Source organism: Ammospiza nelsoni, chromosome 5 (genome assembly GCF_027579445.1).
Source record: "Ammospiza nelsoni isolate bAmmNel1 chromosome 5, bAmmNel1.pri, whole genome shotgun sequence".
NCBI lineage: Eukaryota > Metazoa > Chordata > Aves > Passeriformes > Passerellidae > Ammospiza > Ammospiza nelsoni.
The window spans coordinates 60405530-60422416 of record NC_080637.1 but is presented as its reverse complement, the minus strand read 5'-3'; the positions used below and the strand labels follow the sequence as shown (position 1 = coordinate 60422416).

The 16887-nt window shown below is 47.1% G+C and overlaps 1 protein-coding gene across 2 annotated transcripts; it reads left to right on the top strand.

The window, feature by feature from the left end:
* Positions 1-101: 101 nt before the first annotated feature.
* On the top strand, positions 102-12952 carry LOC132073548 (C-type lectin domain family 5 member A-like). Of its 2 annotated transcripts, XM_059472641.1 has the most exons (10): positions 102-296; positions 474-688; positions 2116-2217; positions 3501-3617; positions 4887-4976; positions 7105-7197; positions 8508-8606; positions 9509-9651; positions 10283-10392; positions 10948-12952. In XM_059472641.1, exons 2-10 carry the CDS (start codon positions 607-609, stop codon positions 11087-11089), a joined length of 978 nt encoding a protein of 325 aa, XP_059328624.1. In that variant the 5' UTR covers positions 102-296; positions 474-606; the 3' UTR covers positions 11090-12952. The 2 variants fall into 2 exon arrangements, with proteins under 2 accessions (XP_059328624.1, XP_059328625.1); XM_059472642.1 differs by lacking the exon at positions 102-296 and having other exon boundaries at positions 458-688.
* The last annotated feature ends 3935 nt before the right edge of the window (positions 12953-16887 follow it).

Genomic DNA, 16887 nt, shown 5'->3' with positions numbered 1-16887 from the left:
CCCAGGATGAAGTTAAGGATGACAATTTGACTCCATGTTCTCACAAGACTGATTTATTGTTTTATGATATTTTAATATATTATTTTAAAAGAAATTATATACTAAAACTTTACTAAAGAAAGAGAAGGGAGACTTCAGAAGGCTTCACAAGTATGATAATGAAAGCTCATGACTGACTCTTCAGAGTCTGACACAGCTGATGGGGATTGGTCATTTTTTGAGAGCAATTCATATAGAACCAATCAATGATGTACCTGTTGGAAGATGATCTTCAGACCACATTTCCAGACAATCAGGTAATTCTTGTTTTCATTCTTTTCTGAGGCTTCTCAGCTTCCCAGGAGAAAAAATCCTGGGGAAGGGATTTTTGAGAAAATAACATGGAGACAATGAATTTGTATTTGCTCATGTTGCTGACATAAAACCATGAACCTTCAAAAGATGAAGTAGAAATAGACTTCTCTTTTCATTAGAAGTTTCTAAATGACCGGAACGGTCAAGAACTTCCTTCTGAAGGTTGGAGAGGGGAGGGAGCTCTGAGTCGTGTCCAGCCCAGAGTGTCACTGTCACAGCAGCCGAGGCAGGAGAGAGCAGAGTGGAACCAGAATGGCAGAAAATGTCATTAACTCTGACCGCAACTTGCCTGAACCACCCAGAGCCAGGCTACACACCATCCCTGACGGCCAAGGTAGGTCCAGTGCTGGGCACTGAGCTTTCTTTGCATTCTCCACTCTCTCTCCCACATCTCTTGAGAGAGTTCCTTGCAGCACCAAAGCCCCAAAGAGCCCAAGGGAAACATGAGGGCCAGGGCTGGAAAACTGCAGGTGGAGTGTCCAGAGAGGGTTGTTGATATTTACAAAGGCAAGTTGTTGGGAGATCTACTTTTCTCTTGCTAAGGTGCAAGTGTCAGGCAGTGTCTCTGGGGTGAGATTGAGAGTAATTTTTATCCTTTTTGGAGAGCATTCCAGAGCTGAACATCCATTGCTGCTGGCCCTGGCCTGTTTTGCCCCAGCAGACTGAGATTGCTGCAGCAAACTGCTCAGGATGGAGTGGCTGCTGTTGCTGGTGCTCACAGCAGTCTCCTGCACAGCTGCTCCTGCTCCCTGAGCGCAGCAGGCACTGCCTGGGGGCTCCTCCTCCTGCTCTGGCTGTGCCAACTGCTTGTTGAATGCACCAGTGTGAAAAAATGTTTCATGGGCAGATTTAGTCTGATTTGGGATCAAACACTTTGAAAAATTCTAACCAGGGATTTATCTTTCTTTAATGAGTTTTAAATGGTTGCATATATGTTTGCATTGGTTTTGCAATATCTGCCATAAATGTGTATCCTGAAAATTGACACACTTCATAGAGTGTGTCTCTGTATTTCATTTTCATTTTTCTTTCACTTATTTCCTAACCCTGCTTTCACTCTGGCAGAAATTATTTCTTGCCATCCATTGCTTGTCTTTTGCACAAAGTGTGAACTTTCTGCGTCGCTTTTCAGATAACTGGAGTTATTAATATCCCAGGAAATGGGGTTTTAGCCTCTTTTGACAAATGCATTCACAGCTAACTTGACAGGAATCCACAATGGATGTTACCTAAATAAAGGTTCGATGTCATTGTAATTTCATGTTTTTATATATTTTCAATAATATTTTAATATTTCTCTTCCAGTGCATTTTTGGAAAATATCTACCAACTCCCTTCTTATTTTTGCACAAATATTTCCAGGTACTGATCTCTAGCTTTCAGCAAAGAGGTGCTTTCCTGCCTGGATCCCATTCTCTCTGAGCAGCCCTTTTTACCTCCTCTTTACTGAGCCCCCTCTCCTTCAGGCAGCTTCCTCTGTCACCCACCCACCCTCTCTGTGTCCTTCTGCAATCCAGGCCTTGGAGGACTCTCCTGCTTTTCCCCTCTCCTCAAAGCCAGGGCAGGCTGGGATCTGTTCAGTTCCCTGAGCACAGGGCTCCAGAGCCAGTGGGGAAGCACCAGGACATTGAGCCTGGCTCCAGCCTGCCAACCTGGAATGCTCCAGGGTCCCAGTGGGAGCCTGAAAAGGCACCTTGGAATGCAGGCAAAGGGGCTCTGTGCAGCTGCTCCCCACACCTGGATGTTTCTGCCCCTCTGTAGGTCAAAGCCATTGTTCCAGAGCACGAGCTGCTGCTCTGCTCGCTGTCCTGCTTGTGATCATCCTCCTGCTGGCCATAGCCCTGTATCTGACACTCACCACGGGTAAGTCCTGCTGGAAATGGAACACTGGCACGTAAATGGCGTCTGCCTGCCACTGACTGATGTCCAGGCCGTGGCATCCAAAGCCAGGAGGAATGGAAGTCTGCTGTGAAGGCAAAGGACAGCAGTTTTCAGCCACCCATGGCTGTGAGAGGAAATCTGTCAAAGAAATGCCAGGTGGTCTGAAAGTTTTAAAATCCAGGAGATAAAAAGACAAAACCGAGTTGAGAACTGACAAAGTTAAAACCCTGCACAATTCAAGACTGAAATGTTTTGAAGAAAGAAGTCAAGTTCGGATCATGCCTATCCTTGATGTGATTGTTACCCTTGAGAATATTTTGAGATGATGATATTGCATCATGGCACCCAGCTGTGGCACCAAAACTCTTAAAATAATTAGGATTAAAAGCTCCTTTGAGAAAACAGCAAAGTTGCACCTTCAATTTTTGTCATCTCACTGGAATAAAAGCCTTGTGCTCCATGTCTGCATAGATATCAGTGAGCTAATAACAGTTTTTGAGCTACCTAGAAATACACATTAATTCCATAGAAGGAAAATATTCTCATCTCCAAGAAACAATGTGTGTAATTATTACAGCTTTTCCTTTGAAAGTTTTCAAGGAATGAGTTTTAACTGTCAGATATTTCTCATTTTCTCTTTCCATAATTTGATCATTGAATAAGTCTGAAGGGTTTCCAAAAGCCAATCGGACTCAAGTCCCAGAATCTCCCAACTACTCAGAGCTACCCATGGTGAAAAAATGCCAAAGACTTTAATGTATTTGTTGTAAAGAATAAGCTTGGGTGGGGTAATTGCTTTTTGTTTTGCAATGCAAAGAGTTCGGGGCACATATCTGATAGTGCTCTGATGTGTACAAAATGTGCAATACCAGAGCAAGGACAAATTCAAAAGAAATAATAAACCAAGACAACAGAAGGAGGTGAAATTGGCTGCATTTAATGGAGCACAAAATCAGCACTTGCTGTGGTTTGTCTCCCATTGCTGTGGTTCCATGTGTGCTGTGCCTCACATCCACCTCTGCTCTGGGAAGGGCTGGAGCAGTTCTGGGTCAGTTCTGGGCTTTGGCCCTTGGGAAGGGAACACCTTGGTGTGTGCTGCAGCTTTGAGGGCTGTTTGCCATGACTGAGCAAAGAGGCAGAGTTGGCATTTTGTGTTGTGTGATGGGGCAGCCAAAGAGGCCCAGCAGGGCTCTGACAGTGCCTGGCACAGGGGTCCTTCATTGCAGTAACAATTGTATTCTCATTTCTGCATGGTCCAACTGCAGGCAGCCAACAGGACTCAACAGCATTGACCTCCAGCAGCCAAAATGTCTCAGCACCATTGTCCCCCAGCAGCCAAGAGGAATCAACAGAGTTACCCCCCAGCCATGAGGAGGCACCAGGTAGGCAACCCTCTGTCTTTCCAAAGGGAGTGTCCAGAAGCCCCTCTTGGATTGATGGTTAAGGTGGAGAGAGAGGAATTCTGTCAGGATTTTGTTCAGAAAGAATACAGCAAAGTACAACAAAGTACTGGCATTAATTCCACAACGCAGCAGAATGCACTTAAACTGATAGAAAAATTTAACTCTCTGTGTAGATAGAACCAAGGGGGCTCAGTGCTGGACACCAGGATGGGTTTGATTGTTTCAGAAATATGGAATAGTCCATGTCTTATTTTGTGCCCACATTATTAATCTTTACACTTGTCCATGTGCATTTTTCCCTGCTGGCTTGCATTTATCCCATAACTCTGTCACACCTCCACATTTAGCATGATCTGCAGTTTTCAGGCTTCCACCTTTTAACCATTCTCCCCATTTGTGAATGGATGTGAACTGAATGGGACACTCAGAGACCAGCAGTGAAAAGTGAATAACAGGAGATGAGGAAGAAGAGAAAGGGCATTGAAGATACTTTCCTGTCATAGTTTCACAAGCAATACTCTCACATTTCCCTCAGGGACTTCCTGGGCCTTCTTCCCTCAGGGAATTCCTAATGCCAGGAGCTGTAGAGTCACCATCCCAGAGATATTCCAACCTGCCTGTGCTTGGTCCTGGACAACCTGCTCTGGCCAACACCTGAGCAGGGGAGCTGGGCTCAGGGATGTGAAAAGGTCAATTCTGTCCTAAACCACTCTGCTGGTGTGTGCTCAGCACAGCAGAGCTGATGTTCCCAGAGATCCTCTAGAACTTTCTTCTTTACTTTCTTACTGTGAATTCACATCAGATGTGTTACCTCCCAGTGCCCAGGCGGAAAGAGAGCTCTAAGAGTGGGATTAAAAACCAGCATTAGCATTATCTGCCAGCAGGGATTCCTTGGGATTTGTTAGTACCTCCATGTTGTATTTAGGCCATACCGTTTAAAGTCCTTGTGGCTCCTCACAAGGAACTGCCTTGAAGTGAAAGATCTGCCCAGTTCTGACTCAGTCAATCCTGTCACAAGGGATTGATTCATCTTCTCTGCCATGACCTTCTCTGCTGAATGTTTCCTGCAGAGCCAACAGGGCTCCACAGCCAGTGGGGAAGCACCAGGACATTGAGCTTGGCTCCAGCCTGCCAACCTGGAATGCTCCAGGGTCCCAGTGGGAGCCTGAAATGGCACCTTGGAATGCAGGAGAAAGGTGGATTATTCCAAGTGTTGCCCTCATTTTTCTTTTTTCTGTCTCTCTCTAGGAAAAAGTTGTTGTTCCACAACACGAGTTGCTGTCCTGGTCACTGAGATAATTGTGCTCCTGCTCATTGTTGTGTGTCAGATACTCCCATGTAAGTGCTATAAATGGAATAACAACAATTAATTTATGTCTCTCAGCCACTGACTGAGGTCTAGGCCATGACAGTCAAGGCCAGCAGGAACAGAAGTCTGGTGTGCAGGTAAAGGACAGCAGTTTTTAAACCAGCATGGCTGTAGGAGGAAATGTGTAAGAGAATCAAGAGGTTTGAAAGTTTAAAATTGCAACAGAAAAAAAAGAACAAACCCAATTGAAAACTGACAATGTTCAAACTCTGAAGAATTCCTTATACAAATGTTTTGAGGAAACAAAAGCAGATAATAACTAATTGGGATATGTGAAAATCTTTTAAGGAGAAGATAACTTTTTATGATTTCAAGATATGACACCAAAAATCTTAAAATAATTAAGAGTAAAAGCTCATTTGAAAAGTACAGCAAATTTCAAAGTTACATCTTAAAGGCAGTTGTTTTCACCCTATTCAGATAAAAGCCTTTAGCTCAATCTCTGTATACGTATCCTATTTATAACAACATATTATCTTTTAGAAAAAGAAAACATCATCATCTCCATCTAGAAAAAAAATCAGGGCCATGTGGAACTTCCTTTGTAAGTTTTCAAGGAATAATTTTTAAATTTCAGATGGTTTTCCTCATTACTGTCCATCCTTTGATAGTTGAGCAAACTGGAAACACTCCCTCAATCAATCACAGATTCTGACTAAATCATGCAAATTAGGTTTAGAAACTCAATGGCACCACGGGCCTCACACAAAAACCTCTGCATGAAGCACCTCTGATAGCAAATTACACAAAGAATCTTGGGAGACCAAGGAAATGCTCCCAGTGCAGCTTCAATGGGAGAGAATGGCAGCCAGTTCCCTTGGATCCGGGAGACAGGTTTGGAGCATGAATAATATTTGTTATTGAATTAATTTTTATAAGTCTGAATTTTTTCAGTGCTGGAAAGCACTTTTAAATTACTGCCATTTAATTTCATCAGACAGGATGAAAATACAAAGTGTTGGCATCAGGGATCCCAGATCCCTTCTAGGTCACAGGGCAGTGCTCTTTAAATACCATCCAGCGCTGATGGATGGTGCCTCTTACTCACATCCAGACAGAATTCTGACTGCCAGAGCCCCCTCACTAACTCAGTTTGGCAGTTCTCCAGGAAATTCACTCTTCCCAAGCCACTGTTCCTTGGGATGGAAGCTGCTCTCCTGGGCCTGGCTGAAACCCTGCCTGCCCATGGCAAGTGGGGAATGAATTCTCTGCTTTGCTTGGCTTGCATGCAGGGTTGCTCTTCTTCTATAAACCACCTTTACCCCAGCCCAGGAGTTTTGTCCCTTTTAGCCTGGCCCATCTCCCTTCTCCTCTCTCCATGGAGGGGCAGGGAGCCAGTGGCTCCTTGGGGATCTTTGCCCATGGTGTCCAATGGCCACAGGCCCAGAGCTGCCCCTGGGGCTGCAGGCGATGCACCCAACGCTGAGCACAGCAGGGTGATCCCCTCTCCCAGGGCTGCTGACGCTGTGTTTGATGTCCCCAGCACAGGCTCTGCCCTCTGAGCTGCCAGGGCACTGCTGGCTCCCCTGAGTCTGGTGCAGAGCAGTACCTCAGCCTGGCCATGGGACTGCTCCTGGCAGCTTCCATCTGCCCTGGGCACCAAAGCCAAACCAGGCTGACATCTGCAATGGGGAATGGCTGCTGAAAGAGAGGATCTGTCCTCCCACAGTTCCTGCCAGCACCATGTCCACACAGCTGCCACCTCCTGCTCTAGGAAAGCATTCATCCTGCAGGAATGACAAACCTGGGAAACCAAGGGCTTGTCTTATTTAGGCTGAAGTATTCCAGCTGAAATTTTTGCATATTAAACACCATCTGCACTTCCTGAAACAGGCTGGACCAATCACCCTTCCTGAATGATGACTCTTCAGCTTTTCCCCTCTTCTCAATCCCATGGCAGGTTGGGATCTGTTCAGTTTCCTGAGCACAGGGCTCCAGAGCCAGTGGGCAAGTGCCAGGACATTGAGCCTGGCTCCAGCCTGCAGATCTGGAATGCTCCAGAGTCCCAGTGGGAGCCTGAAAAGGCACCTTGGAATGCAGGCAAAGGGGCTCTTGTCCAGCTATTTCCCTGATCTTTATGTTTCTGTCCCTCTCTAGGTAAAAGCCATTATTCCAGAACACAATTGTCTGTCCTGGTTGTTGTCCTGGTTCCCATTGTAGTGGCCCTCACCCTGTCTTGGACACTCCCACGTAAGTCCTGCTAGAAATGTAACACTGGCAATTGATTTGTGTCACTCAGCCACTGCCTGATGTCCAGGCCATGGCATCCAAAGCCAGAGGGAATGGAAGTCTGGTATGAAGGCCAAGAATGACAGTTTTTAGCCACCCATGGCTGTAGAAGGAAATCTGCAAATAGCCAAAGGGTTTGAAAGTTCAAAATTCCAAAAGAAAAAAATCTGTGACAAAAGGGAAAACAATAATGTTCAGACACTGAAGAATTTATGATGCAAATGTTTAGAAGAAACCAGTGAAGATCAAATAATGTCTTTTGGTCTTATGATTGTAGTCCTTGAGAATATTTCAAGATGATGATGTTGTCTTATGCCATAGGGATGCGACACCAAAAATCTTACAATATTTTGAATTAAATCTCATTTGAAAAAGGCATCAAAATTGGAAATGAAAGGAATTTATTTCCTGCTAATTTCAATTAAAACCTTGTGCTCAGTCTCTGCACTGAGTTCATAACAATTTTTAAGTTACATTAACTGATTAATGATACCTGGTGGAAAATGTATTCTTATCTACCCCAGGAAAAAAAATCAATCCATTTGATACTTCCTCTGAAAGTTTTCAAGGAATCATTTTAAAATTTCAGTTGTCATTTCTTCTTTCCATCCTTTGGTAGCTGAAAAAGCTTGAGGAGCTGCTACAACCAATAACTCTCAAGTCCCACAGTTTGCCACCTGCTCAGAGATGCACATGGGGGAGACATGGCAAAGGTTTTGATCCATGGAACTTAAAAAATAGGGCTGGGGCAGGCAAGTCATTCTTCTTTTTTAAAGCAAAGAGTTTGGGATTGGTATCTGACAGCGTTCTGACATTTATAAAATGTCTAACCAGGAAGGATGGGAAAAATTAAATAAATTCAAAGCAGCACAAAGTAACAAAGTGTAATTAGCATTTAATGCAGCTTTAACAGGGAAAGAGGAGTCATTAGACTTGGATCCATGCGTGCCTTTAGTTATAGCTCTTCTGTGTGTTCAGTACTGCCTTGGTGACCTGAAATTTATATACACTAAGAAACTTGACATCTAGATGGAACTCAAGGAACAAAATCATAATTAAGATACAACTTGTGTAAATCAACTCAAGTGTTTCCTTTTCCTCACTGGACCCTGACCTGACCATTTTATGATTTTTGTAGTAGCCCCATGAGCAAAGAGGCAGAGTTTGCATTCTGTGTTGGGTGATGGGGCTCAGACAGGTCCAGCAGAGCTCTGACAGTGCCAGGCACAGTGGTCATTACTTGCAAGCAGAAATTGTGTTCTTATTTCTAGATGGTCAAACTGCAGGCAGCCGAAAGGGCTCAACAACATTGTCCCCCACCATTCAAGAGGACACAACAACATTGTCCCACATCCCTGAAAGGGGACCAGGTAGGCAATCCTCTGTCTTTCCAAAGGGAGCTGCCAGAAGTCTGTTGGATTGATGGTTAAGGGGGAAAGAAAAGGAACTCTGTCAGGATTTTGTTCAGAAGGAACACAAACAACCCCTCTGCCATGTCAGGAGCACACACCTCACCCTAGGACACTCCCAGGAGGAGCTCTGGAGCCCATGGAGGGTTTGCATTTGCAGCTCCTTTTGAAGCAGAGCAGGCTCAGCTCTGCATTCCTGTTCCCCAGGGAAGAGCGGATGCCCCTGTGCTGCCAGAGCAGAGCAGTGGGAGGCAGGGAAGGCACAGGAGGAACAATCCCTCAGGTCCCCAGCCCTGCTGGCAGCAGGATGGACAATGTGCCTGTGCTGCTTTCCCAAGGCCCCTCCACTGCCAGCCTGTGAACCTCACTGCAATTCCAGGCTGCCCTTCAAAAGCTGCTGGATCCCCAACCAAAGTGTTTCCTGCAGGCCCTGTCTCCCTGAATCCCATCCCCTTTGCAGCTGCCCCTCCCTGCTCCTCCTGCTGCCCTGCCTGGCAATGCACACAAATGTTGGTGCTGCCAGTGGCACCTGTGCTGCCCAATTCTGCATCAGGCAGACCAGACTGTGGGGATCTGGGAACTGCTTTGTGCCCTGAGCATTTCTCTGTATGCCCTGAGCAAAGCTGGGCAAGGCTGGATCATGTTTGCTGAGCTGCTGCTCCCTGTCTGGCTCCTGCCTGCTGATTCTGGGCTGCCATCAGCTCCAGAGGCTCTGGGGGATCCCTGGTGCTCTGCTGACAATTCTCAGCAGTGGCACACAGGCATTTCTGGGGCTGGAATGGCCTCTCTGACCTCTCCATTGTTGTGGTATCCTTTGGTCAGTGTCAACATAGATTTTACACACCTCTTCTTCCCTTCTGTAGGATGCCCCCCAGCATGGAAGAAACATGGCAGAAAATGCTACTTCTTTTTTCCAGAGAGGGAAGCAATGGACTGGAATGCCTCCCGTGCAGAATGCACTGCCATGGGCTCAGACCTGGTGGTCATTGACAGCAGGGAAGAGCTGGTGAGATCCAACTCCTGGGGCAGCTGCTCGGGGGGCTGGAGCTGCCTGGCCAAGGGCTCAGCAGTGACACTTGTGCCAGCCCCTGTCCCATGGCCTTGGGCTCTGGGACCTGCTGCCAGCCATGCACAGCCCAGGCCTGGCAGTGGCAGCAAAGGCCTGCACAGGGAGAGGCCTCCTGGGCCTTGCAGTCCTGTCCCTGGAAGCTCCTGTGCCCAGGCCTGATCCCATGGCAAGGAGCAAAGTCCCTGCCAAGCTGGCTGGGCTTTTCCAGGGATTTAGCACAGAGGCCATGGAGCTTGAGCAGACACTGCTTTGGGAGAGCCATGGCTGGGACAAAGCCTGGAAAGGCTTAGCCACCCCCATCCAAAAGGAAAAGTGTCCACAGCTATCAACTCACACTTGTTAATTTCCAAATTATACACATAATGGCTCCACAGATGTATCTTTGCAATTTTTATACATATAAGGGGCCTCCAAAAGTGAGAAATGCAGTCTAGGAAGCAGTGGGCAGAGGTGCTGTGGCTGGATGCACACTGCACACTCTGTGCTGCCTGTTTAGCCCTGAGCCTTCTGGGCCTCTGCTGAAGAAAATGTCATTTTCAAGTGTTCCCATTGTTGGCTTCCTTTCCAGAGCTACCTGCTCTCACAATCAAGCCATAACTACTACTTCCTTGGTCTGACACGCTCTCCAGCGGAGCAGAAGTGGAAGTGGATCAACAACGTGGAACATGACCCAGCCATGTGAGCTCCTCCCAGCAAGGCCCTGCCATGCAGTGTGTGGGAAGAGGAGAATGCCAAAGGCAGAGCAAAGAGCAGAGAGCTCAAGGGAGATCATGGACTGTGCTGTGAGGGAAGCTGATTGCTGGAGGTGCAGGTGCTTCAGCACAAGCCTGGGCCAAGGAAAGGGAGCCTTGCAGGGCCAGGGAACACAGGGCTGTCCTGTAGGGATGGCAGGAGAGGACACAGCTGGAGTTCTGCTGGGGAAGGAAGGATCTGGCTGGATGCAGCTCCCTGGGGAAAGGAAGGGGACAGGAGGCAGGGACAAGAGAGAGAGGGGGATGTCAGCACCATTGGCTGGAGGGGAGCAAAGCAGGGGAATGTTTCTGGATGGGAAAGCATTGCCCAGAACCTTTTGTGGAGATGTGGGGAACAAAAGTGAGGAACGGGAGACAGATTCCGGCAAGGCAGTTCCTGATCCCTGTGGCAATAAACAGCTTAGCAGCCAGGTCTGGTGCCACTCTGCCTTTCACTGCATGTCAGGAATGGAACCAAATTTGACTTTTTTTCCCTATTCAGGTTCCGTATATTAGGATATTACCGTGAATTGCACTGCACTGTGATTGGATTTGGTGAAGTATCAATTGCACCTTGTGGTGGAACCCGAGCAACACAAAATATGTGTGAAAAAGCTGCAACAATTTCCAACAGGCATCTGTAGGAGAGCTAAAAGCAAGAGGTGCAGGCTGATCTGTTCTGCCCAGCTTCCTGTAGGAACCATGCATGGGATGTGTCCCATTTCCCTTGAGCTGCCCAGTCTCTGCTCCCAGGCTCTCCTGCAGCCTCTCTCCAGCCTCGGGGCTGAGCTCAGCCCAGCCTTTCCCTGCTGCTGCCTGAGCCTGGATGGATCCCCTCTGGAAGAGCTGGCCCTGGCACACAGGAGCACTCTGGCACTGTCTCATGCCAGAGGTGGCACTGCCAGGCAGGCACTGCCAGGGGACAGGAGTCCAGCCTGGGCACAGGGGTGATCCCAAACACATCCTGACTCATCTGCAAGTCCCATCCAGTCCCAGCCCTGTGTTCCCAGCCCTGCCTGGGCACAAGGAGAGCCTTCCCCACCTGGCCACAGCCTGGCCTTGCCTGCAGCAACAAGGGAAGGGCAGCACAGATTTCTGCCTGGGATCCTGCAGGGAAGGGCAACCCCACTCCTTGCCAGGATGGACCGGAGAAAGTGAGGTGTGGGTGTGGATAAACCTTCCCCTGTCCCAGACTGTTGCAAGAGCACACAGGATCTCAGAGCCTGGGAGGGGAATGGGAATCAGCCCAAGGCAAAGGATCCTACAGCAGCACAGCTGTGGGCATAAAATCAGCCCCAGTCCTGTGTGGGGAATGGAAGGAATGTCAGATCTCACATCTGCTGGGGAAGGGCACAGGATGGAGACCAGCAGAGACTAGCAAGGCCGAGTCCCAAGAGAAACTGAGCTGGACAGAAAACAGAACAATGAAACCCACAGTGATCTGTGAAGGAGCTGGCCAGAAGCATGGGAGTGACCCTCAGGGAACGGCGGCACAGTGCTCTGCCCTCTTTTCCTTGGAGATGGGTCACAGGTGGAAATGATGCCTGAAGGCTTTCCTGCTCAGAAATGTTCAAGCCAACAGCAGAAACAGGTGACACCCGGAAAACAGAGCTGTGATCATGAAAGAGGGAATATCACCTAAACTCTGCCGCTGTTCTTCAGTGACTCCTGGGACCCTGGGCCTCATGTGACTCCAAGAATATTTCTTCTTGCTGTGTCCTTTAGGCAGAATAATTCCTCCTTTATTGCTGCCTTTCATGGCTCTCTCCTTTAGCTGCAGGGTGGAGAAAGCTCTGTGAAATTTGTGAAACTCATAGCCTGGTTTACCACTGGGAAAAAAATTGTTCAGTCAAAAAATCTATATACCGTATGTTGTGACCATTGGAAGGGAAAATGGAATCCTACAGGTAAAACTGTGACTTTCTAAATTAAAAGCACATTGTGATGTCCCTCACACCAGCCATCCTCCTCACTCACTGCTTGCATCAAATGCTTTGGAAATGTATTTGCACTTCTTTCCCTGACTTTCCATTCCTAGAGAACAGAGTAAGAACATGAAGCTGTAGCAGAACAATTCCAGTGTCAGACCCCAGGATCTGTACTCCTATTCCAGAAGGAAGCTGAGTTGGAAGGGCTCTTTGCTTGCACTCATTTTACTGGAGAGGGTGGGAGAGCATTCTATGTTGTGTTATAGATTTTTGCCTTCTATTTTCATATTCCAGCTGCTGTGATCACTTGGATCAAGTGGGCTCTCCTGGAGGCAGGGCCAGGGAAAAGCCTCTTCCCTGGGAGCCACTGGCCCTCAGTTGGAGCCTTCAGCAGGCAGCAGAGGCAGCAGCTGTGCACCAGAGGGGTGGGAAGGGCAACCCACCCTGGGGCCACTGTGGAACTGCACAAACCCCATCAAATCCAGAAAGCCACAGGAAGTCTCAGGACTCAGGAGCAACTACAGCTTGCAAGGAAATCCCTACCAAGGGCAGAAGTTTAAATGAAAGTGCTTTGTTTCCTCTGCCTGTGTGTTGTTCTTGTTCACAATTCGCTGATCTTGTGAGCTAAGTTTTACAATAAACTTCCACTTTACAGCTTGTGATTCTTGGATTACCTCTGGCATCCTTACTGCAAGAGAAGGGTGAAATATTTCCTCCTCACTCTGGTGTGGTCAGGGTCTAATCCTGATGCCAAGGCCAAGCAATCCCAGTGTGACCTCTCACTCCTTCCGTGCTCAGTGCCTCAGGGAATGCCAGGCTGGTTCTGCTGCAGCTGGGCAATGGGTGACACTCCCTGGGACAGGCCAGGCTGGCAGCACAGCCCCAGAGGGGCACATCCTGGACCCAGGACTGGCTCTTTTAGTGACCTTTATCAAGGAGAACCTGTGACAGGGACACCTCCAAGAGCTGCTCCTCAAAGCTCATCCTACTTCTATGGACCTGTGTCCCAACTGTGTCTCAAGCCAGCTGTGGTGTTTAGGATACACTTGGTGGAAAAAATGCTCTGAGTATCTTGGCAAAAATCACAAACAAGGGATTTTGATTTTATTGTAGGAGAAAACAGCAAAAGAAGGCAAGGTTCTTAAAAGAATCCACTCCAAACCATTGAAAAGCCCAGAAGATATTGCATAGAAGTAACTAAGTAGAGACAGACATGAGCAGACATCTCAGAGACGAGCAATACTTTATATAAACAAAAGAAGTTCATGCAGTATTGCACATGCAAACAATTTTATCTGATTCGAAATGACAACTGTACCAACACAAGAAATGGCTCTCACTGCCAAACGGGCAGTTCAGGGAGGATGCACTGCCAATGCAGACTTGGTGTCAGAGCAGCAAGCAGGGTTTAGGGCACACAAAGAACACCCTAAAGATAGCACTGACAGTGTTACAGAGCTTGCAGCAATCACTGGCAGATTGGGGGGTTCCTTTTTAGCACACACTGGACTTTCTGGAACCATTTTGGGTTTGTGGCTGCAAAGGCTTCAAATGGGGAATGACTTTTCAAGGTGCAGTGTGATGTTTGCTCTGTGGTGGGTCACAAATTATCTATAAAGGAATTCTGTTCTTTCTTGGGAAGTGGCCCATGGGAATCTCATGGGGTTTAACAGGACCAAGTGCTGGTGCTGCACCTGGGTCAAAACAGCCCCTGGGATCAATCCAGGCTGGGGATGAGCAGAGGGAGCAGCCCTGGCAGAAGGACCTGGGGCTGCTGTGGGTGAGAGCTGGCCCTGCCCCAACGCAGAGCCCCCCTGTGCTGGGCTGCACCCAGAGCCCCAGGGCAGCAGGGCAGGGGGGATTCTGCCCCTGTGCCCCTCTCTGCTGAACCCCCCTGCAGGGCTGCATCCAGCCCTGGGCCCAGCACAGCAAGGACAGGGAGCTGCTGGAGCCAGGCCAGAGCAGGGACACCAAGGGGATCAGAGGGATGGAGCAGCTCTGCTGGGAGGAAAGGCTGAGGGAATTGGGATTGTTCAGCCTGGAGAAGAGAAGGCTTTGGGGTGACCTCATTGTGGCTTTGCAGTGCCTGAAGGGAGCTTGTAAAAAAAGAGGGAGAGAGACTTTTTACATGAGCAGATAGTGACAGGACAAGAGTGAACAATTTTTAACTAAAATAGAAAAGATTTAAGGCAGATATTAGGAAAAATACTCAGAGGGTTGCTGAAGCCCTGGCACAGGTTGCCCAGAGCAGCTGTGGCTGCCCCATCCCTGGCAGTGTCCAAGGCCAGGCTGGATGGGGCTCTGAGCAACCTGGGATAGTGGAAGGTGTCCCTGCCCATGGCAGAGGGGTTGGAGTTAAATAAAGTCTATTCCAATCCAAACCATTCCATGATCAGAGAGTGACAAAAGGTAATCAAGGATTATTTGGGGTAGCAGCAGGCAGGAGGCAGGATACAACTCTGACTTTTCAAATCAGTCCCATGAAAGCCCTCTTGTACAATGCTATGCTTTTTCCTTAGAATGTTCGCATTTTTATCCCTACATCATGGCAATATTTTAAAGTAACTTTCCAGTGAGTCACTTTGGAGGTTATTTCTGCCTTTAGCCTGCAAGAAATTCCTATCTTGTTAACCAACTTTTATTTTAGGAATTGTCTGGAGGCTTCTTAGCCAAACTGATCAGGGAAAGTGAAGGTGAAGGTGAGTGTCTCAGTTACAAGCATCTGGGGTTAATAGCAGTAGTTTTGGAGGTCAGCTGATTCACAGTTATGTTGACAGCATTTCTCAGGGTTTCTTGCCAGCCTGGAGAATCTCCTGCGGCTGTGAGAATTACCTTCTGTACTCGTGGGTGAGCACAAAGAGAGCGCTCACTTCTGAACGCTCTGTGGTTAAAAGCCACAATGCTATTTTTGACCTCAGTGACAGGCAGGACTGAATGGCAGGAGCCCAAGCCACTCCTTCAGAGCAAATAAATGCTGAATAAGCTGTTCTTAGAATGCCAGCACTACATACACCAATGCTCCACTGTCTCCTTGTGTGTAAAACATGCTCTACATCAAGCACATACTGAACTCCCTGCTGCCCTAATTCCACACCCCCCTCTCATCCTCTGCCCCTCTGGATTCATGTCTTCCAATTCCTCTGGAAGAGTTTCCAGCTTGTGCTCTCTGGACCCATCACCTCTTCTCTCTCCTGGTTCCCTAGCCTCCCTGAAGCCACCATGCCTTAAGCCTTGTCACACATATCTTTTGGATTCTTCTTCATCCTTTTATCTTTCCTTTTCTTTTCCAGTGCTGTCCTGGGAACTTTGACCAGTCCAGCTCTCCCAGTTAAGTGCTTAAATGAATTCCTGCTGCAAGCAGAGGCCAAAATCAACTGCAATTCAAATTATACTTATGGAAGTATAAAGTTTATATGGTTCTTTCTAAGCTGTAAACATAAACACCTGGCGATGATTTTCAGCAACTCACCACTGCTCAGAATCCTTGACAATCAAAGTAATTGGAGATTGCAGTGAAAGCTTAAAGTGTAACCCCCTATTCCCATGGTTTTCTGTTTGAAGTTTCCTGCCCAGGTACAGAGGGATGCTTATTTTGGATAAATCACTGCTGAATTCCTCACCAGCCTCACACAGAGCCCACATGATGACTTGGAGAGAGCTGTGTTCCTCAGGCTGTTAGAACACAAAGCACAGCCCGGATCTGTTGTAAGTACAGCAGTTATTGTGCAAATCCACCAGGTGAAATGGATGATAGGTGTGGCCCTGTCTTCCAAGCAATGCTGAAATTTCTACTGCACCTTCATCCCCACGGGCAACCCAGCATCATCAGGCTTTATGTTCTTCTAGGTAAAGCAAATCACTGTCCAGTTTTTCCAAAGAGGTTTAAGTAATCAACGTTTAAATACTTGATTTTACTCTCCTTCTCCATACAAAAGAAGAAAATTAATAAATATGAAATGTGAAAAATGTGTATTTTATGATTGGCTTTTCGCAAATATTAAAATGAATATTGGATGTGTTGCATTAGAAAGTTATGCTGTATTAATTCTCTTAAATGATGTGTTAAATATAGTTTTGGGTTATAACAACATGTTAAAATAGAAACTATGTTATGTAGGATACTTTTTAAAAGAAAGGACTTGCACTGAGATAGCAGCCACAGGACACCTAAATCTTTCAGAGAAAAAGAATTTATTGTTCTCTTATCAGAAGAAACAAACTTCTTCCCACCTTGCTCAGGCTCAAGGGCGCTGTTAGGATTCAGAGGAAGAGGCTGACACTGACCAGACAGAATCCCGTGTTTGAATGGAATTTATGCATCATGTATGAGATTTATGAATATGCAATAGGCTGTTGCTTTTAAGGCTTAATCCTCTGTTAACGTGGATCCCTTTTCGTGCTTATGCTGCCCAGGAAAAGGTACCATGACGTCCGTAACTCTTTGTTTTTATTGTCTCATATTGTCCTAATTCAAATTGTCCTAATTATTATTACTCTAATTATATTATATTCTA